Source organism: Cyprinus carpio, unplaced genomic scaffold, assembly GCF_018340385.1.
Source record: "Cyprinus carpio isolate SPL01 unplaced genomic scaffold, ASM1834038v1 S000006759, whole genome shotgun sequence".
Lineage (NCBI taxonomy): Eukaryota > Metazoa > Chordata > Actinopteri > Cypriniformes > Cyprinidae > Cyprinus > Cyprinus carpio.
This window is the reverse complement of record NW_024879356.1, coordinates 1,106,083-1,128,482: the sequence shown is the minus strand read 5'-3', so window position 1 is coordinate 1,128,482 and position 22,400 is coordinate 1,106,083. Positions and strand designations below refer to the sequence as shown.

Here is a 22,400-nt window from a genome sequence, read left to right as displayed (position 1 = left end):
CATAAATTAATGGCTTATTCTGCATTAACATATTTTAGACGCTTAATCCTACCCCATACCTAAATGTAACAAGTACTTTGTGGACTAGTGGTGACGGTGGTGGATGAGGAGATTCCCCCCTTCTATGTAAAGCACTTAGAGTGCCCACAAAGCACTATATAAATGTAAGGAATTATTAGGAATTATTTTTTAACAATTAATAATTAGCAAATTAGGAGTTTATTGAGGCAAAAGTCATAGTTAATAGCTAGTTATAGTGAAAATCGGTCCCCAAACTAAAGTATGACCAGAATGTCATACCAGGGTGAGTAAATGATGACAGAATTTCCATTTTGGGTGAACATATCATTGAATTAAAGTAAATTTTTAATTAAATATTTATTTATTTAAATGAATAATTTTAAATTTAATTTGCAAAATAAAAAAAATAAAATAAAATAAAATAAAATAAATAAAATAAAATAAAATAAAATAAAATAAAATAAAATAAAATAAAATAAAATAAAAATAAAATAATAAAAAATAAAAAAAATAAATAAAAACAAGGACACGTGAGGCATCTGGTGGCCTTTACCTTGATGTTGTTCTCTGCAGCAATGAGGGAAGCCTGCAGTTTGTGGGATTTCTCCTGCCTCCCTGGCCCCTCCTGCACCCGCTGCAGTTCACTGCGCAGCTTCCCCCGAGTCTTCTGCAGCGCTGCTTCCTGCACCTGGAACTCCTTCCTCAGCTCGGCTTCAGTCTTCTTCCAGGCCAGCAGGTTCTCTGCAGTCATCTGCTGCGTGCGCTTCATGGCCTCCAGTTCCCGTTCATAGAAAGCCTGGGCTTTATTTAGCTTGGCCTCGTACTCCTCCACCAGACGCTTCTTGTCCTGTTTCAGTTCCTCAACTCTTTCGGTCATGGAATCCACCTCCGCTTGTGAAGCTGTCCCAGTTTCTCTTGGTCTTTGCTGTAGTTTGCATCTGGCTTTGGTGTGAGCGAAGCAGTTCTTGGACCTGTGAATACAAGATTCATTTGAGTTTTTTTAAATGGATGCAAAACACTTCCTAGTGCTGCTTCCTAACCAGTCACAAACAATTCGTCTGTTACTGAATATGAAAATGCTACAGAGAATGACACATTTACAGCCAGTTGGTAGTTATTTGATGTTTAATGTACAGTAGCCTTTGATTTAAGATCTAAGCTAGCAAACTAAAGGTTCAAACCACACAAGGGTCAGTATATGAACTTTGGCTCTGTGACCTTGACCATGGCACTTAACCCAAGGTTGCTCCAGAGGTACTATCCATGTAAAAACTGTAATGTTAATCAACAAAAACAGATAAGCAAATGAGTAATTATTAAGCTAATTTACCCATATATAAATAAATCCATCTTAAAAATTTAAATTTGGAAATAAATAAATAAATAAATATTTTTTTTAAAAAAATTCTGAACATATTTCTTTTTACTACTTTTTACTTACCCTTTTTAAATTTTTATTTTTTTTTTTACATTAAATATTCCCAGTAGTAAATTTTTAAAAATAATCATTTAATAACAAAATAAATTGTTTTAGTACTATTTTGTAGTCATCGGAAAAAAAATCCAAAAGTCGGGGCCAAATCGGAAAGCCCTCAACCTGGTTTTTTTTTTAAATCACATTTAAATCATTTTTTTTTTTTAATCCAAAAAAAGGGAAAAATTGGGGTTTTCCCCAAAATTTGGGGGCAGCCCTAGGATAGCCCCAAAAATTTTTACTTTGTAACCCTTAAAAAAAACTGGTAGACCCCCTTTTCCCCGGGGGGGGCCCGGGCGCCTAAAGGGGCCCCTGTGTTTCCCTGCCAAACCCGGGGCCCCTGCAACTGTCCAAAGGAGGGGAGTTCGCCTGAATGAGCGGCGCTTTTCCTCCCCCGGGGGGAAACGGGTTTGCCCACGCGCTGGGGGGGGTTGCCCCTTTCCCCGTCACAGCGCTTTCCCTCCACCCCTGGGGGAAAAGGCCCTCAAAATTCCGGCAGGGCCTGCCGCTAATCCCTTTTCGTGCCGCCCCAGGAATTCCTCCAGAGACTAAAGGGCGCCGCTTCAGCCCATCTCGGCGTGATTTTGCTTTTTGTACTCCCATGATTTTCCCCCCGCGTTTCCGAGGGGATCTGCTCCCACCTCCCCCGGGGGGTTTCCCTTCAGGGGGGTTTGGGCCGCTTCTGCCCCGTCATTCTTGGTGTTGAGGGCGTAGTTTCCCCTGGAGAGGAAAAAGGATGAAAAAACCCCCTTTCCCAAAGAGCCCCCATAATTTTAAATCAAAAAATAGTTGCACCCTTTTCTAAAACCCTTCCCGGAAAACAAAAACCCGGTGTTCGCTCAGCCCATAAAAAGATAAAAATCCCAAAGAACAGAACAAAATTTTAAAGGGTTTTTAAGTGAACCCCTTTTTTTGCTGAATGGGGTGTTTAAATGCATTAAAAATGAAACCCAAAAAACCCAAAACTGATGCACTTTCATTCCCGAAGTTTTCACTGATTTGCCCTTTAAATCCAGAAGATTTATGCCCAGTTTAAAAAGGGGGTAAAGCTTTTTTTTTAAAATTTTTTAATTATTATTTTTGGGGAAAACACCTTATTTTACAAAAACCCCCTTCTTTTTCTCGTGGCCCCTTACTTATTCTGAAATTTGGTTGTAAATTTAAACTTTTGACATCAAGTGACCAAAAAGTCCCAAAAAATGCACGTCAAAAAAAAATAATGGCCCCGAAAATTTTTTTTTAACATTAAAAAAAGCTGTTTTAAAACAAAACAATACAAAAAAAACAGTTTTCTTTGAAAAAAATTTTCTTTCCCCTTTGCTATTTTATTCATGCTTTTTGAAGATGGGGAAAAAATGTCAGTTAAACTGTTCCCTTTTAGCCCCTCTCCCAATTTTTTTTAAATTATAAAGTTCCGAAATTTGGATTTTTTTTAAACCTTTGCCCATTCAGCAACAAATTTTATAATTATTAAAAACAAATAATAATTATAATTATTGTTTCTCTTCTTTAACAATAAAAATATTCTTTTTGCTTCCTTGCAATAGCAGGGAAAATTTGGGCATGGTTAGGGCAATTTTTTAAACTTTTCCCCCGTTTCGTCCCCCTTTTTATTACAAAATTTTAACCCTTTTTTAAGGTTGCAACCCACCAGCGGGAAAAATTCCTTGTCCGGGGTGTTTAATTATTAAAGGATACATTATTTATTTTTTTTATAGAATGAAATGATTTGGGCAAATGCACATTTTTTTTAAAAAAAAGTATATGAAACAATTGCAAAAAAACGGAGAGACATTTTCAGCCCCTTTTTTTCTTTTTTAATTTCCCCCTTTTCAGTTTTAGGGGGGAGAGTTTGAAAGTCCCAAAAGGGGACAAAATTGCCTTCAAAAAATTAAGCTTTGGTCTGCTCATGAAATTTTTGGGTTAAATTTTTGAAAACCAAATAAATTACAGACTCATAAAGGAGCTCAGAATAAAAGGTTAGAAAATAATTAACAAAATTTTTTTGAATTTTTGATAAGTTTTACACAGAGATCAAAAATTTAAACCCCCCAGTTTTTAAAAAACACAAATATTCACAAAAAAACATGTTCACAAAAAATGTCGGTGTTTAAACCCAAAAATGACACATAAAAAAACCCTTCTTCGTAAAAACATAAATAGTCTTATTTTTTTCCCCAGCCAAACTATTCCCCCCGCTTTATTTTTTGAAAACAAAAATTTCCTCGACGCCAAATTTTTCCCTTTTTGGGCCGGCTCCCCCTTCCAAAATTTTCCCTAAATTTTCAGACATTGTTGGTTGAAGCTGTTTGGCCCCCTGAGAGCTGCACAAAGATTATCTCCTTACAAATCCGCTCTTGGGGAGAAAAAAGGGGCTTTTCCCGGGGAAGACGTAGGGGGCTACTCTCATCACTCTATAGCTTTCTCTCTCCCCGAGGAGGGCCACAGAGGATTCCATTATACTCCGGGTTTTTTTCAAACAGTTTATTCTACCAGACAAAATGAGGGTGATAAGGGCATCAGTGGATACAGAAGAATCAGCGGTTTTAGTTTTTTGACTAGTTTTCCCCTTCCCCAGTCACTGGTTTTGATCCCCGGAGCCGATCCAGAGCGGGGGGCAAAAAAAATAGCCATATTGTTGGGGCATCTCTCCTTTACTGCCTGAAAGTGGGAAAATCCTCACAAATGTTTAAAAAAAATCCGTCATGGGTTTTTAACCCCTTTTCGGGAACCAAAACCGGGTAATTTGGGCTGTTTTCCAATAAGCGTAAAAAACCCTTTTGCCCTTTTTGTTCTTTTAATTTCACTTATGATAAGCTAAACTTTTTTTTTAAAATTATTATGCTTAGATATGAACTATGAATGACAATTAATATTCAATATTTTTTAAATGCATGATATTTTCACTTTATTAATTGTTGGTTAATGTATGGGAATGAATGACTAGAAAGGACAATGCATACTTTTAGCCCCTGTATGCATCGTGAATCCTGAAGACCCTTTCGTGGAAGGACGTGCAGAGAATACCACTAGCCATCTACCTGAGCAATAGTCTACAGTAAGAGGCAAAACACAGTCCCTATAAAATTACAAGTGAAATCAAACCTGCATACAACCATAATAAAACTAAATAAACATTCAGAATGCACAGCATACATCCAACGTCTAATTTAAATTTCAGAACACCCTGGAAGTTACGCACTCACCCTGATATGCACTGACTGATGCTGAGAAAAATACTCCTGGAACGGTCTAGCAATTTTACTTGCAAAGAAAGTCAATTTGACTAAAACACTTTTTAAGCTATTATGTTTAGAAGAATATTCTCAATTGGTGCATTCCAGTACTGTGCTAAAAAACAGCAATGCTGCTAAAAAAAATCCCACGCTCAAAATAAAACAATCAATACATTATGCACATAAACAAAAAATCTTAACTTCACCATTTAGACAAGATTTTATGCCATCAAAAGTACACTTTGGTGTGATGTCTCTTTTAAACATGTTTGACTGGGTTTATCATTTTAAAACTTGACTATTTTAATGTGTGTGCACTGAGTTTGTTGTTTTGTTGTTAGTAATACACTTGATGGAATCAGCTGTGCACTGAATTCATCCACTAAACATATATTTGGGCCAGAGTACATACTACAATTGACAAAGTACTTACGAAGACTTACAGTATTCCCCCCCCCCCCCCCCCCCCCCCCCCCCCCCCATCAACTGCAATCATTGTTCCCAAACATTTATGAAATAACAGTAAAATTTCCAGTGGACGTTCCAGTAGGGCTGTCAACTTTACTTTTTTTGAATTTCTGTTTTCTGCAATGAAAATAAACCTTGAGTGGGGTGACGGAGTTTACGTGTGATATATACAGCAGCGTTATTATATTAACATAAAACTAAAATTATTAAAAAGGGGTTTTCGGTAACTGAAAGCTGAAGTAAAATATAAAATGAAAACTTGAAACTTAAACACAAAATACTAACTGAAATACGTGTAAAATGAAATACTAAAATTACTAATACTAAAAGGAAAATAAAAAATCTATAAGCTATACTAAAATAATAAAAGGAACCAACAAAAGCACATATCAAAAATGACTAAAACTTCAACTTAATTTAAATTAAAAAACTGAAAATATAAAAATTAGAACGTGATAAAGTCTTACAGCCCTACAATGTCACATGACACATAAAAAATATAAAAAAATCGGATACAACATAAAAACTATAATACCTTTATGTTATGTCTATGTTTAAAATGGGATAAATTTTTATTGACAAAATATGTCATTATAATACATACACACTTGAACACACAGTATCTCATTATTAGGAAAAACATTAGCATTTAACATTAAAATGACATAACATGGCAGCAATGCAGTGAAATAAATAAATAAATAAATAAATACCCCAAAACACACAAATAACTGTACAAAATATGCTAACAATAACACTGACACAAAGGATTTATTGTTATTCATCTAATTTTACTATAGAATAATGAATAGTTAATGTTATAAGATCAAAATGTGCTCTCTGTCATGAAAAAAATGGTGCAAGATTTACTTTAAAAGAAACTGCTAGCAAATTTCCAGATAAAAAAACCCATAACTATTTAAGTTGAAGGTCTAAAATGGCATTTTTCCTGTAAAACACTCAAAATAATCTTTTGATTTATAGTACAACCTTTTAAAGCTCAGTAGACAATCCTAAAGGACAACGTACTTAAAAATATTTGAGTTATGTATGAATTGTTTGCACTGACATAAAATATGCCAATGATTTGATTAACACCTTGCCTATGTAGAAAACCATCCATCAAGGGCCGCTCTCGAGGGCTTAGAACAGAGGACTTTGTAAGGCGGGGTTACCACACAAAACTGCATGGTCTTTTTTGATTGTGCCACACAAGGCTCAATCTTTAGTCCTCAATATGTCCAACATCTTGGCAGTCTGTGAGATTTTTAATTCGGCGGCCCACTCCGAAACTGGAATATGAGGAAAACCCATTAACTCCCCACAACTCTGCAAAGTCTTAATCACGTTGTACTTGAATCTGAGAGGCATTACAACTGTTCCAAACATCAGTCAATAAGACCCAAGACCATGATAATGATAATTACAGTCATTTGCATGGTGCAGAGTAGAACAGCATTGTTCAGTGTATAAAGGCTGTCTGTAAATTGGTCCAGATCACTTTTAGGGCGACGTAGGGGGTTATTGTGCAGCTTCAAAATCACAGCCTGTTTCACAAGATTGTGCCGCAGGTGAAGATTAAAATGGGTCTTGTAATGTGCAATAAGAGTTTTCCTTACAGCTATTGACTTGGCTTCAAGCTTTACCTGTTTATATATAATATATATATATAATAATATGTAATAAGAATATATATATAATATATAATATCCATGGATCGCATTCTCAAGCACATGCGATCAGTTCTTAACTGGCAGGCTTATGAATATGCATTAAGTGAGGAGAATGGGTTATAATGAAGTTGATAGATAGTGCTAATTAGTGTAATTATATGCATGGTATCCACTAGGCACACCTCCAACGAAGAGGTAATTAAAGCAGCTGAAAAAGAACTGTTCAGTATGGAACGAAAACTTGGAAACGAAAGGAAACTTTGCTATACCAGTACATTAATCATGATTAAAAAGGCTCTGTAGCTCTAATTTCCTGCTACATAAGATGCCAATGGCTGCAGTGAACCTGGAGGGTGTGAAATATAGTTATGTTTGTTCCCTTTGTTTTTATAGCAGACTGTTTCTTCAACTTTCCAAATTTTAATTTCCTTTTCATTACACAAAGGGTGTGGGGAAGTTTAATTTTTAGAAGTTCTATTGTTGAAAAAACACCTAGTTTCGGCTCCTCAGAGTTTCTAATTACACTGTGGTTGGTTACTGTCTAGAAAAACTGTTTAGGTGTTTTTCACACAGCTACTGATATAATCCATTGCATTTATTGTGCTTTGTATTGTACACAGACTGAAAACATGAACAGAAATGTTTGATAAATGACCAGCCCAATGACTAGACCTATATTATGATATGATATAGATAGCAGTGTAAACACAATTCTAAAAAAAATAATCATTATGCATAAATTGTCTTCTTCACTCAGCAATGTGTGAAAAATATATATCTTCATTTGACTAGAAAAAAATGCAGAATGTTTCCAATACATTTACATTTATTCATTTAGCAGACGCTTTTCGAGGTGACGTGTTTGAATTGAAAAATTCAAACACAAGTGATAAATCTTATGGAGTCAGCAATATTAGCAGCCCTGAAATATAATCGCAGGTGCTACTCTAGGATATGCTTTAACTGAACTTGATAAGCAGAAAAATCCTAGCTTTACTTATAAAAAAAAGTAATTGGAAACGTATTGGAAAAAGCTGTAAAAACTAAGACTGCAGCTAATTTAAAAGCTAAACATCATACGCATAAGATCTATCTAGTATGCTAAATTATCTAAAAACAACAATGTGTAATGTCACCTAAATTTCAAACATACTGCAGTAGATTCATATGGGAAAACCTGAATACATGCAAATAAACACAACACATAAATGAAAATATCTCACACAGCAACTTCTTGGAAAGACAACGGTAAAAAAGTAAAGAAAAAAAAACTGTGAATGCAAGAATACACAGGGTATTCTGTCACATGCACTACTACATGCTGCAATGACAAGGCGTGAAACTTTGCGATTGTGTGGGATTGTCTTGTATCAAGGAAAAACTATTATGGTGAAAAATTGCATTCGTCTCAACATAAATTCAGAGAATTTGCAAAGAAATCTTACTGTGGACAAATATATGCTTTGAAATACTACAGTATATTACACAAATTTGGACTATCACAGCTCAAAAATAATCATTAGGCTATATCTTCTCATAATCCTAATATAAAGTAAATAACATATCTCAGTATCTCTCTACCATTTGCATACGAGCATTATGGAGAAATTCTGACACATTGGGGTGCATATGTGCATCACGGTCATGCATGAGAGCACCTCCACTAAAAAGATTAAAAAACAAAAAAGATAAAGCAGGGTACAGTCCTTCCTTTTTTTCTAGTCTCAAGTGTATGACAATTGAAATAAAATAAATTAATTATTGAATAATAGTGAAGGCATGACTACAACAATTGTAAGACTTGCAGAAACAGGAGATATGTATGGCTTTGATGAAATACTCCTGCATGGATGAGGTCAGTTCATGAAAATACTTCTGAAATTCTGCATGAGGGCTCGTAGAATATCTTTGACATTTAAAGTGTTTTTTGTTTTTACACACTATTCAATGAAGGGGTCGTATAACAGGGTCTCAAGCTACACTTCCTTTGCCCACGGCATTGAAAAATAAGCTTACTTTAAATTCTACGTGCTGCCTTTGCCTCGGGTGCTACAGTCAATAGCTAAAGCTGTCAGGCCTGTTTACAAAGCCAGTCCGAAATCAAATCTACAGGGTGTGAAATGATGTGAGCATGTCTCTACAACATTTGTGGAACCTCGAAAGAAATCTAAGGTTAAAGAAAGTCTTCAGAAAAGGGTCTGTTCCTGAAACATCCAAAAGGGCCCCCAAAAAATCTAGTATTTTAATATGCCATTTATTCCTGTGATGGGAAAGCTGGATTTTCAGCATCATTACTCCAGTCTTCAGTGTTACATGATCCTTCAGAAATCATTATAATATGCTGATTTGCTTATAAAACAATATTTTTGTCAATATTAAAAAGTTCTGCTGCTTAATATTTCATGTAGCCTATATAAAGTTCAAAAGAACAGCATTTATTTGAAGTAGAAATCTTTTGTAACATTTTAAATGTCTTTATACTCTTTAATCAGGTTTAATGCATTCATGCTGAATAAATACGTATTACGTATTAATTTCTTATAAAAAATAAAAAAAAAACTTACCGACCCCAAATAAATTTAATTCAAATATATAATAAACATTGCATGATCCCTGATGCCTACGGGTATCATCAACTATTTACTTGTTAACTAAACAAGAAGTTTCTTCTCACGTCTGGTGCGTGTTAAACCCAGACAGAAAGTGTTTGAACAGAGGATTTCAGAATGTGCTAGATGGATCAGTGCCAATTCTGTGAAGCATGGCTCTCCATTTCAAGTGTTTGTTTTATCCTAGACTTCCTCCGAATCTCAGTTCGACATGAATATTCACACTTCAGTTTAACTGCCCTTCATGGCTGCTTTCTAGGGCAATAAACTTAACAGCCAAAATAAAACTCCTCAAAACTTTTAAAGTCTCCTCAGAGAGCCAAAGTCAGGCGCTGTTGAATCTAATAAAAGCCCAACTAACTTCAAAAGTTGCCCTCTACCACGACATAAAAGAAGATAAATGGAACAAGAGCTACAGGAGGTTCATTAGCTTATGTTTAAATCTGATCTGCACACTAAAAAACCATCAAAACACAAAGCCAGTAATCCACTTTTAAGATAAAACTTGCTTTTTCTGTTCATTTTGTCTTTGGAGGAGGGGGAAAAAAGTTCAATCTGCAGCTTTGCAATAACAAAATATGGATTTCTCTGACTTGTAAGGAAAATAGGTAGATCGCTCCTTCAGTTCTCAAGCTGTTATCTGCAAAAACAAATTCTTTCTGCACAGCCAATTTGGTTCATGTTACTCCTGAGGACAGAAGGACATTAAGTGTGTTTAGAAAGGGTGGCAGTGCTTATTCAATGCCCTGGAAAGTTTGCTGCACCAAGCAGCTTTGGGTTAAGCTAACACAGGCACCAAAGTTACAGATATTGGCAGAGCCTACTGTAAATATCAATGGCACTTTTGAGCAAAATAGTGCCATAAATCATAAAGACACTGCTATTTGAAAGCAAGTCAGGGATATGTGAGACAAAGGTGTTAGATTCATTAATCAGCTTCCCTGTGGCCAGGTTATGGAAGCATTTCCACCTTAAAGTAAATGCGACTTTATTTTTCATAAAAGCATTACATCTTCCAGTTTGACTTCATATCTTGTAATTTCCTGTTTATATATCACAATGTGATTTTTACATCTTGCAATGTGACTTTGTATCTTGGATTTGTGGCTGTTTAACTTTTTTAATTTAAAAATGTATCTAAGTATCTGATTTTTATTTTTATTTTTACTTTAAAGCGAAACAGGCTTCAATACCATGCAGAGTATGAGGCTTGAAAACCGTGCCTCCTACATGAGCTGTAATTTTTCACAGTTTTCTCATAACCTTCTTATATATCTTCTTCACTTCTTCACTAGCAATCAAACTACAGATACCAGAGGGTATTATGCAATACAATTGGCACTATTCCTCTAGAGAGTAAAGATTACAGCTACTAATTAGTCTAAGTTCCAGAATCTGAAGAAAAAACACCACCTGGTGAAAACAGAAAAGGAAAAAGCAAGCACAGTGTGAGGAAAAGGTCTATAGAAAGTTTTCTTCTATAAGGAAGAAAAAGTACCAAATAAGGGCATAAGAGAAGTTGGAGCAAACCAACTGTGACAGCTGACGAGTGGGGTCAGAGGTTTGATGGGCAGTAACGACAGAAAAATCAAGGCGAGGAGAACTATTTGCAGGGTGAGATTTACACCCAGTGGAATTTAACTTGATATTCACATATGACTGTGAAAAACAAATGGAGTTGAGAAAAGTGTTTAGTGTTAAAGGTGCTGTATGTAAGATTTTGACTCAACTAAAGCATAAAAATACCATAAAATGTTTGCAGATATTTAAAAGGATACTCCATCGCAAAAATTCCAAGCCCGTAAAAGCTTTGTTCGTCTTCGGAACACAATTTAAGATATTTTGGATGAAAACCGGTAGGCTTGAGTCTGTCACATAGACTGCCAAATAAATAACAGTGTCAAGGTCCAGGAAAGTATGAAAAGCATCATCAGAATACTCCATCTGCCATCAGTGGTTCAACCGTAACATTATGAAGCAACGAGAATACCTTTTTGTACACAAACATAACAACCAAAAAAATAAATAAAAAACATAACGGCTTTATTCAACAATTCCTCTCCTCTGTGTCTCTCCAAATCAGCGTAGCGCCATTTTTGCAATTCTTTGCAGTGCGCAGGTGGCTTACGCTCTTCTGTGCCAGCAGCGCTGCGCCGATGCACTGTTTGCTTTCAAACCAAAGCATAAATATACGTAAAAAAACGTATCCTTTATGGCGCGGCTGATACTGAAGAGCGTTAGAAGCCTGCATACAGGTTACAGGTTTGAAAAACAACACTGGGGGGTAAGTGATTAATGACAAAATTTTCATTTTGCTGTGGGAGTAACCCTTTAAAAAACATGCTATGTTAACAAAAAAAACTCTGTTTATCTGAAAAACAATGCTACAGTCAGTTATTCTCCTTTGAAAATGTCAGTCACTGCCAGTTTACCTAATTGTATTTTGGCACCCTGGGTTGCCAATTGGCGGAAAACACAGCGCATTTCATTTCATTCATCGTCAAGTGCGCTCGTTCCTGTTGGTGCTGTCTATCTGGCAACCTGCATGTTCATCAAGTCTAAGGAGGGGCCGGGTGAAAAAACCCTCTCCATTATTTTGAATTTGGACTGCAATACCTAGTTCAACCACTCGGTGTCAATCCTACATACAGCACCTTTAAATGTATGAATGCCTAGCATGGTTGTGCGTCATTCAGATTTGAACTGAAAATACTTTTAAAATTCCAATTCAGTTGCTAAATTTGAATTGAACTGAACACTTTTTTTTATTTTTTTTATTAGCAAACAGAATGCGAAATTGCTATTTGAATTTGGATGTTTTGGATAATTATGCAAAATGAATTGTTTTGAATGTTGGCCATGCAGGCAGGCAGGCAGGCATCAGACAGGCTGTATCAGACAGATACAGCGATCGAAAAAGTGATAGAGCGACAGACAGCCAGACAGACAGACAGCCAGCCAGATAGATAGATAGATAGATAGAATATAATTCCCTTTCCTGTTATTCTAATTCAAAATACAATTCAGCTTCCTGTTTGGTTAAAATTCTTATTCACACTGACACTCATGAATGGGAGCCAATTCTTTATATCTAAATTAGGCCCAAAGCAGACCGGTACCACCTGGACAAGACTGACTTGAGGGATCAGATGTTCTTTAAATTCTCCAGTGACTACAAACCATCCCGCTAACCTGACTGCTACATACATAGCAGTTAACTAAGGTACAAGACTATGTGTCAGAAGAAGGCGTTGAGCAGCCCTAAGGAACACCAGGGAACTGTTCACAACATAGCCGTGCTGTGAAAAAAAGGCCAGAGCAGACTATCTGACGTGGCTCAGCTCTCTCACTGTGTGGAGCAAGCTGTTAGCGATGTGCAAGCGTAATGGCTTGTTTTTCAATGCTGTCATCTGCTAAGGGAACAAAAGCAATTCAGACGATTCCAAAGACCCGAACAAACCAATCAGGAAGGCCACCTCTGATACCGTACTCACTTTGAACTCACTGGAGACAAAGCATGGAACAGGATGGTGGCCAAATTGGCGTCCATAATGAACAGTGTGGCATCTTAGAGGACCTTTAGCCAGGGCTTATTCCAGCATGGTGCTCTAAGAAGCACAACTGGGGATTCTTCTTGCCCGGTGCCAACAGGCTATATAGTGCCATCTGTCCACCTGCAGAGTCCCCCTGGCAGCGAGGAGGAATGACATTGGACAAGGTTACTTTCCTCCATTCACTGACCCAATAATGATTTCATACTTTTTCCAAAGCACTTATTGGCTGAGGGCGATGTGTGCATGTACGGTATAGTGAGAATTTAGGAACAAGTACTGTATGTCTACCAATCTAGAGTTTGAGCTGGGTAAAAATATAGATTTTTCCAATTCTTAATTTGAATGATCTTGAAAACCCAAGATCGATCTTGTGCTCTATGCTGGTATTTCATGCACCACTGAATCCAATCATATTTTACCTGATTTTGCATTTGGAATTGAACAAAATGAGATAAAAAGGTCATGCACCGCAAAATATTGGCAACTTAATAACTCCATTAAGTTGTCCTTGTGGGATTCAAGCAATGACAGAGTAATTTGTTCTTGAACAGGACTACAACTGTATAGTCAGACTGATGAACAAACATTTATTTTTAATAAATCAAAAACATACAGCTAAACCAGTATGGTCCAATTCATAAAGATATTATTGTTATGAACAAGCTTTTAGTGAATCAAAAACAGTGCAACCAGTGTGGTGTAATTTATAAACAAAGGATTCTTATGAACCTCTTCTTTTTTAGTCTATCCAATGCACATAGTGCGAACAATGTGGTCCAATTCTTATACAAATGATTCTTATAAACAGTTCTTTTTAGTAAATCAGAAACATACATCACAACCAATGTTGTCCAGTTCATGAACAAATACTTCTGATGAACTGGTTCTTTTCATGGAATCAAATGCATACAACACAACCAGTGTGGTCTGATTCATAAGTAAATTATTCATATTGACCATTCTTTTTAGTGAATCAAAAACATACAGTGCAACGGGTGTAGCTCAGTTATTTCAATCTGTTTTTTTAATGAATCAAAAAGAGTCACAAACTCTATCTACACAAATTATCATCTGAATAATCCTTCTATGAATCCATCCATTCTATGAGTGTTTACACAATAACATCAAGTTATCATTACTTACAGTGATGGGATATTTTATAAATAGATGAAAGGATTATATACAATGTATCAGAGAAAATATGCAGGCAACCAAATGAAATGAGAACTTGTGAATAGCAAATTAATTGGGAATTGGGAATTAATACCCATTCCCACCTATAGTTTTACAAAAACAAGCCGATCATTTGATATATGTCTTGTCATTGTAGGGATCCTTGCTCCTTTTTCTTTTAAGAGGAAAAAAACTTTGTATCCAAAGATGTATGTGGCAATGACAGCCTGACAAACCAAGCAGAAAATGATGATACATATTTGCTCTGGTGCCTTCCAAAGCCCAGAACAATCTGAAATGCAGAAGGTATGAAGGCCAGGTCCCAAAGTACAGCAACAGGTGCATCTCTAGGCCTGTGCATCTGCTTGCCTGCCATGTCTCTCTCTAAACCCCTAGGACTCGCAAACGAAATGAATCTCATTAGAAGAAAAACCCTGCAAACACTGAATGGAAGAGACACAGAATCATCTTTTTGTGAGTAAACTGGACTATAAATTTCATGAACAAGCGTCACAAAGTTATATGGTTATTTCACAACATATTTGGGCCTTTGATTGGAGCAGTGATGTTTAAAATAGATTCAATCTCTCATTATTTATGAGCTACATTAGAGGACATGGTCTCATAGTCACTGTGTCTCTGAGTGTTTCTGAAGAGAATCAAATGTGCTACGCATTCAGTGGAAAAATGGAGTTGCAATGTGTTTCTGACATCATTAACATTTGCATTCACTCACCAAAATCAAGTTACAGGGATTTTGGGGAGATTTGACTCTCCTAATTAAAGCTTGCACAACACAATGGATTTTAAAAGAGCTGTCTTAATTGTAGATAATATAACAAATATCTACTGCATTTTCAGACAGTGTTTCTTTAGCCACAAAAGTTTTCTCAGACACAATATTTTCATATTTTCACGCCAAATTGACACTTTGTAAAGCCTCATCTTAAAAACATTCAAATCCTACCTTAGCAAATTTTGTTGTCTACCATTTTCTCAGACAAATATATGGAGGATCTTTATGTTTGGAGAGTTTTTAAACCATGGAGATGATGCAAAAGAAAAAAGAAAAAAGAAAAAAAAGTTGCTGCAAAGAATGCAAGCAATATTCTAGCCTTTTCCAAATCTAAACATAAGTTTTGAGAAGCTCATGATGAATAAACAACTAACAACCACTCAACAACAAAAAAATCTTGATATAGCTGTAAGCAACTTTATGTCTTTACTGTCACTTTTGATCAATTTAAGTGCATCCTTGTTGTGTCTGTTATTAAAAATTACATAAATAAACTTACTGACCCTAAACTTTAAACAGAAGTGCATATATTAGCTACATTAACATTACTATCTTAATGTTTTATGTTTTACATAATTCTTTTTTTTATCACATTATTGCATAATTTAAACAATTTAAAATAAAAATGGCACATAAAAATGCTTTGCAATGTCAAAATAAATTCAAGCCCACATAAAAAATAAAATAAAATAATATGCATCAAAGTTTTACCACTTTATCAAAACATTTTACTGAAGAAAAGAAAAAACTTAGCACCCCCCCCCCCCCTCCCCCCCCCCCCCCCCCAAAGGTCAATTGGAAATTCAGAAATAATGCTTTTTTTTAAAAAGGTAACATAGTAACAGTTTGCTGCTCAAGGACTTTCTGTTGCAGTCAGCATCAGATCATTATCATCAATTTAGATATCACATCTGTAAACACTTTTTGTTTAAAAAGTTGTTAAAATACTTAATGCTTTATAATTCATACACTGGAACACCAGGAATAAAACAAGCTTATATGTGCTTTTTAAAAATACAACTCCTATTTATTAATTTATTTAACTAGTAACTAGTTCATACTTTCATCTCGCAATGCACCGCCTTGCAGTTACAGATCTGAGTTTAACTCCCATGTTAACACTAGGAATAGACTTCCAAATCCTCTGAAAATTCATATATATGAACCGATCCGTTCCCTGACCAACACTAATTATCCCTCAGAGCAGAGAACCAGCCTACTCGAACTCAAACTTCTCCCCAACCATGTGCAATGAGTCAAGCAGAATCTATCCCTTCAGGAGTCACTCAGCAGCAACATCACATGTAGAAGCAGTATGACTGTCCTTCATCACCATGGCAACTACAGTACATGATCATAGTCTTTCAAAAGATTCCCGATATAGTGGGCTGCAAGCAGGGCAGATCTGCTTTCTTATAAAGGGTGCAATTGAGAAAGCAGTTCTAAAGCAGCCGTCGAGACTGCTGGGGATCTTTTGACTGAACTGAGAGACATCATCTCCCGGTGGTTTGCTGGGGCCTGTTATTTATGAGGCCCAGAGCTAATGATCCAGCTTCAGAGCAGCAGCGGCTGTCTTTGAAGTGAACCTCTTTGCTCAGATAGGAGGGTTAAAACCTCTGTGGGTCATGCTTCCAATGATTTAATAAAAGTAATGTCTATATAAATCGTTTATCTCTTTATCTTTATTCAAAAAAACTATGTTTTCATCTATGCCATGCAATGTAAAGAGTTCAGCCCTGTAGATAAATGGAAGGTTCACCATAAAAATAAAAGGGAAATAATAAAATAAAAAAAATAATTTATGTTATAGTTACTTAGACTCATGTTGTTCCAAAACTGTAAGACTTTCTTTCTCCTGTCAGTCACAATACAATATATTTATGGTTCCAAACATAATAAAAAAATATCTATCTATATCTATCTATCTATATATATATATATATATATATATATATATATATATATGATGACAGAATTTTTTTATTCTTGGTTGAACCTTCCCTTTAAATTTAACTTTACAGATTAGCCCGTTAGAATTGCATATTATGACACAATATGAAAATCTTTCTTTTTTTCAAAATTCAAATAAAAGACAGATTCTTATTTTGTAACAAAAAACAAACTCATGGTTACATTATATTAAATAAATGTGGTTTATTTGAACTTTCTATTCATTAAAAAATAGTAAAAAAAATTATGGCACTACTGTTTTCAACATTATTTCAACATAATAATACTAAATGATTCTTGAGCTGCAAATCAGCATATTAGAATGATTTCTGAAGGATCATGTGACACTGAAGACTGGAGTAATGATGCCGAACCTTTTGCCATTACATGAATTACATTTTCAAATTAAAAACAATATAACACAATATTCTTAATATTGTTGAGCATAAGAGATTTCTTTCAAAAAATAAAATAAAAAAATCTTACCATCCCCAAAACTTTTATACAGTAGGTTCTTTATGTTCAGGGAGTACAGACCAAATGTTATGTTTTTTTTAGTGTAGATCACTGCATTAAAATGTTTGTCACAAATCTGTTTTGTCAGAAAACAGTATAAAAGTGTCCTCATAATTTCAATAAATATGGAGAGCAAACAGGGCAAAATAAATGTAGCCTTGATGAGTAACAAGAACATAAAAAAATCTTTAAAAACATAAAAAAATCTCACCAACCCCAGTAGATTCTTTATGCTCTGAGAATAGAGACCAAAATATTAATAATTCAAAATTTATTAACAGGAATGCATGCAAATGTGTCAAATAAAACGCTCTAAACAAGAGTCCACTAGAATGAGGTGGTTTCACCTGCAATCAACAAAAAATCCTATAGCAAGTAGTACATCATAATTTTGCCAGGCTTTGATGTCAAGAAAAATCAGTCAGATGCCAGCTAAAAGCCACTGCTATTACAAAAAGGCCAAGCAAATTATTTGTCTTTTCATGGGGTTTCTAATAAGAGTGTCATTAGTGAAAAAAGAAGAGGAATAGATGTTTCTGATGTGCTGATTCAATGCTCAGTGCCCAGTTAAATGCGTTTCGCCTGTCAAAGAGAAGAGAAAAGAAGAGAACAGAGCTGAGTGTAAAATCTCAGTGAACTCCACGACCCATTTCCATTCCACTGATGGATAAATAACTGTAAAGAGGGGAAAAAAACACCAAGTAAATTTGCTGTGAAAGTTCAGGTCATATTCAATATTCCTGTTATATTTAGCGCAGCACAGGGTGGACTGTAATTGCACGGCACAGCATGTGAAATCAGGAAATTTGCGCACTTTGTTTCCTTTCTGATTGGCAGTGCTAACTTGAAAATAAAAAAAGAGTTACCGTGGAAACTAGACAGCTGCTTCTGCGATAGAAAAAGTTGTGTATTAAACAGAGCCACTAGTCTTGCTCCCAAACTGTAATTTACCTCACTTACTTTTCCCTCACACATAGGCTATAGAGCTCTGATTACATTAATGTAATTTTCAGTCGATAATTACGCATTTACGCAAAATCCACTGACTGGATGTGTATTAGCTGAAGTGTGTATGTTACTTAATGCAATGATTAAATATATCCCTGAGAGCTCTCCTGCATTACGCTGCAAAACATAAAACAGGAAAACTGTTATTATAGTTATAGCAATGATCATAAATGGAGTTCTCACGTGTTTAAGCAGAGGTCCTTTATCTGCTTTATAAAATAAAGCAAAAACTTTATAATTCACTGTCACATTCAAACATGGCCTATATTTTATAACTCACAGATGCAACCTTTTAATCTATAACTACTTATGAGAGAGGGAACGAGAGATGGTATATCTATGTGAATAATATGCATGAAATTTTTTTTTTTTTTTTGCTGTTGGTTCAGTTTGATTAATTAAAATGAGCCAATGCAACACAAATCTCAAATATTTTGTCACCATTCTATTTCATTGATTTAATTGAAATTTGTATCATTTGAATTATTTTGTTGGCCATAACCAAAAGAGCAGAGATCCAAACTGACATAGATATGTTGGTAATTGATGTTTGCATTATTTTTATAATCTAACACCTTCTGTAATTTAAATTAGTACTCTACTACTAAATTACTATTTGGTCATTTTCCTTTTTTATGGCTATTTTTCTGGCATGCAACAAGAAATATCAATAGCTAATTCTTGGTAAAAAGCCAAAAATAGCAAAACAGTATTGGAATTGTGTAATGGTTTTACATAAATTAATGAGACGCATAATAGTTTCAATATTGTTTTTAAGTAGAGTGGTTCAGTGAGACAGTACACATGGCCTGAAATGAATTAAATGCAAAAGTCCCTTTTTCAATGTAATTATGTTCACGGAACATTTCTTCTATATTATTTTTATTTTTCAGTTTGGATCACTGAATCAAAATGCTTGTCACGAATCTGGCTTGTCATGCAAAAAAGTAGAAAACTGCATTAAAAACTTGCTTATGAAGTCAGTAAATATAGAGAGCACACAGAACATTCAATCCATATTCAAACAGAATGTTGAGCTGAATTTATAAATGGCAGGATGTGTGAGAGAGAAAAAAATGAAAGACCAGAAGTGTATGTGGTGTAAGAACGTGTCCATCGCAGAGAAATCACAGAGTGAGGGAATATGTGTGTGTGTAGAGAATGAGATCGCATGACTCACCATCTCATAGCAGGGTTTTGGGACAAAGAATAGACTGACCTCTCAGTAATACTGTATGCGAGATATCAGCATAAAAAGTCATACATGTTTGGAATGACAAGGAGTACTCTATCCCTTTAAAAATTAGCTTCATATTTGGGCTTTTAACCCTTTTACAAGTCTCGCCCCATAAACTACACATTTAAAAAGAAATGTTTTATTCGAATTTATTTTTCCACAAAGAACCTTTCACATCCATGGACCTCTCCACAGCACAAAATGTTCTTCAGATTATTAAAATATTCTTCAAATTTAAGGGACGGTTCATCCAAAAATGAAAATTACCCCAAGATTAACTCACCCTCAAGCCATCCTAGGTCTATATGACTTTCTTCTTTCAGATGAGTTATATTAAAAATGTTTGGGCTCTTCCAAGCTTTATAATGGCATTGAATGGTGGTCAAGATTTTGAAGCAAAATAAAGTGCATCGATCCATCATAAAAAGTGTCCCATATGGCTCCAGGGGGTAAATAAAGGCCTCCTGAAGTGAATCGATGCATTTTTGTAGGAATAATATCCATATTTAAAATTTCATAAACTGTAATCTCTAGCTTCCACTAACTGTCGTAAGTGTATTCACGAGAGAGTGGCGTTCCAGTGGATGACGTAGGATGTAGGTGTAGAGCGAGCTCAGGTGAGAAGTGATGAACGCGGAAGTGCAGAGGAGAGAGCAAAACAAAACACCGGTCATGAATAATACAAAGTACAAAATGAGGATTTGTAAAGAAAAATGTTGAAGGATTTCAATATAAACCAAAAAGAGACTAGTTTTCCTTTGCTGTAAACAAAACTTGGTTCTTGTGGGACTAGCACATTCTCACCGGAGCTTTCGCTACCTTTACATCCGACATCATCCGCTGGAACACCACTCTCTTGTGAACATGAGTACGACAGTTAGCAGGAGCTAGAGATTACAGTTGATAAAGTTTTAAATATGGATATTTTTCATTCACAAATGCATTGCTTTGCTTCAGAAGGCTTTCACAGGTTCCACAAAATTTTTTTTTAGAACCTTTAATTCTTAGTGTGTTACTGTAAAAATAAAAAAGCACCAAAACAGTATTTTATTGTTAGAATTTCTTAATAAAATGGACATAATTTGAAATCTGAGGATTTGTTTCATATCTGAAGTAACAATACACAAACTTAGCCTATTGCGAATTATTAGGTAGGAGAAGCACAATATGTACGGTTCATTCATCAAATGAAAAACAGAATCGTTTGGCATTTAAGAATCGATATTGGTTCATAAAAATGAGAATCTATTAAAATCGAGAAATCGGTCGTCACCGATAGCCTCATGCGCAGCACATCGACATATGGCATTGTTGCGCTTTGGGCATCATTTGGGATTTCCGCGAGACATGTGCATTCTTTAACGTTGTTATTTGTAAATGCTACTGCTTATGTTAACTTTTATGTATGGTTTTATCCTGATTAAAGCTTTAATACAGTATGGCAACTGCACACGTGTCCATGTTTAACGCTTCTCATAGCTATGTGAAAATTGGAACAGTTCATTGTTGGAGCTGAGCTGAATGAGAGAGAGAGAGAGAGAGAGAGAGAGAGAGAGAGGGAGATGCAGAGCAGGGGGATGCAAGGAACAGTATTAACAACCCCTGCTTTAGAACATTGATTTTGAAACTTGTGAATCCATTAGAATTATTAGAAGACAGAATTGCGATTGATTTTGAAATGTTTGAATCCATTAGAATTATTAAAAGACAGAATTGCGATTCATATATGAATAGATTTTTACGTGCACCTCTAGTTTTCTCTTCCTCTTCTCTAAAGCAGCACAGCATGGCCTTGCCCCCTTTGCTGCCTTTTCCCGAGGTAGGGGGTTTATCTGGGTTTATAACAAACCCAAGAAGTAACTTCTTGTAGTCCCTACCAGCCGTTTTTGTAGTCATTAAACTCTGTTCGCCGTTAGTATTGAACTTTCAGCTTCATAACTTTGCAGATATTGTTTATGCTCCAACAGCAACATTACACACTAACTAACGTTCAAAAAGAAACTAACTCTTAAGAATAAATGTTACCATGAAGAACCTTTAACAATGATAGAACCTTGGAATGGAAAGGTTTATCTGATGGAAAGGTTCCATGGATGTTAGAGGTTCTTCATGGAACCATTGATGCCAATAAATGTTTCTTCTATGGCTTTGCTGTGAAAACTCCCTTTTGAAACCTTTGTTTTTAAAAGTGCATGTTACTATAAAAATGATTGTGTTCATTTTTACAAACTGAGGGTTGATTCATAATTATTTGTATTTATACATGTAATTATTACATATACCTCAACTTGTTTTGAACCCAAAACATTCCATTAAAATGCATCAAAACACACTGTTTTCTAATAACCTGGTGCAATATGGCCACATCTCTCCATCTTTTGTGTCTTCTGAGGTGTAAACATCATTATCTGATGTGATATGACACTGTCGTTTCTGTCTGGCAGGTTTGTGATGTCATTCATTCATCACAAAGCAAGGCATAATACTACTGGCTGAAGCTCAGGGTTGTGTCCGCAACACAATCAAACACGCAATATTTTGGTCTCAATGAGAGGCGAGGTGATGGATGGCCCCTTTCATCACTCCTCTCTGGCCGACAGCTTGTGAAATTGTGCGCAAGACGAGATCCTGCTCCAGGCACGAGGGGCAGCTGTTCGGATAGCATTAATCAGCACTGTATAATCT

At 35.5% G+C, this 22,400-nt stretch overlaps 1 protein-coding gene across 1 annotated transcript in view; it reads right to left on the bottom strand.

Moving 5' to 3' along the window:
• LOC122144783 (protein FAM184A-like) overlaps positions 1-22,400 on the bottom strand; it is a 99,064-nt gene that overhangs the window by 54,365 nt on the left and 22,299 nt on the right. Inside the window, 2 exon segments of the mRNA XM_042755941.1 lie at positions 575-912; positions 915-992. Coding sequence (XP_042611875.1) covers positions 575-912; positions 915-992 — 416 coding nt within the window.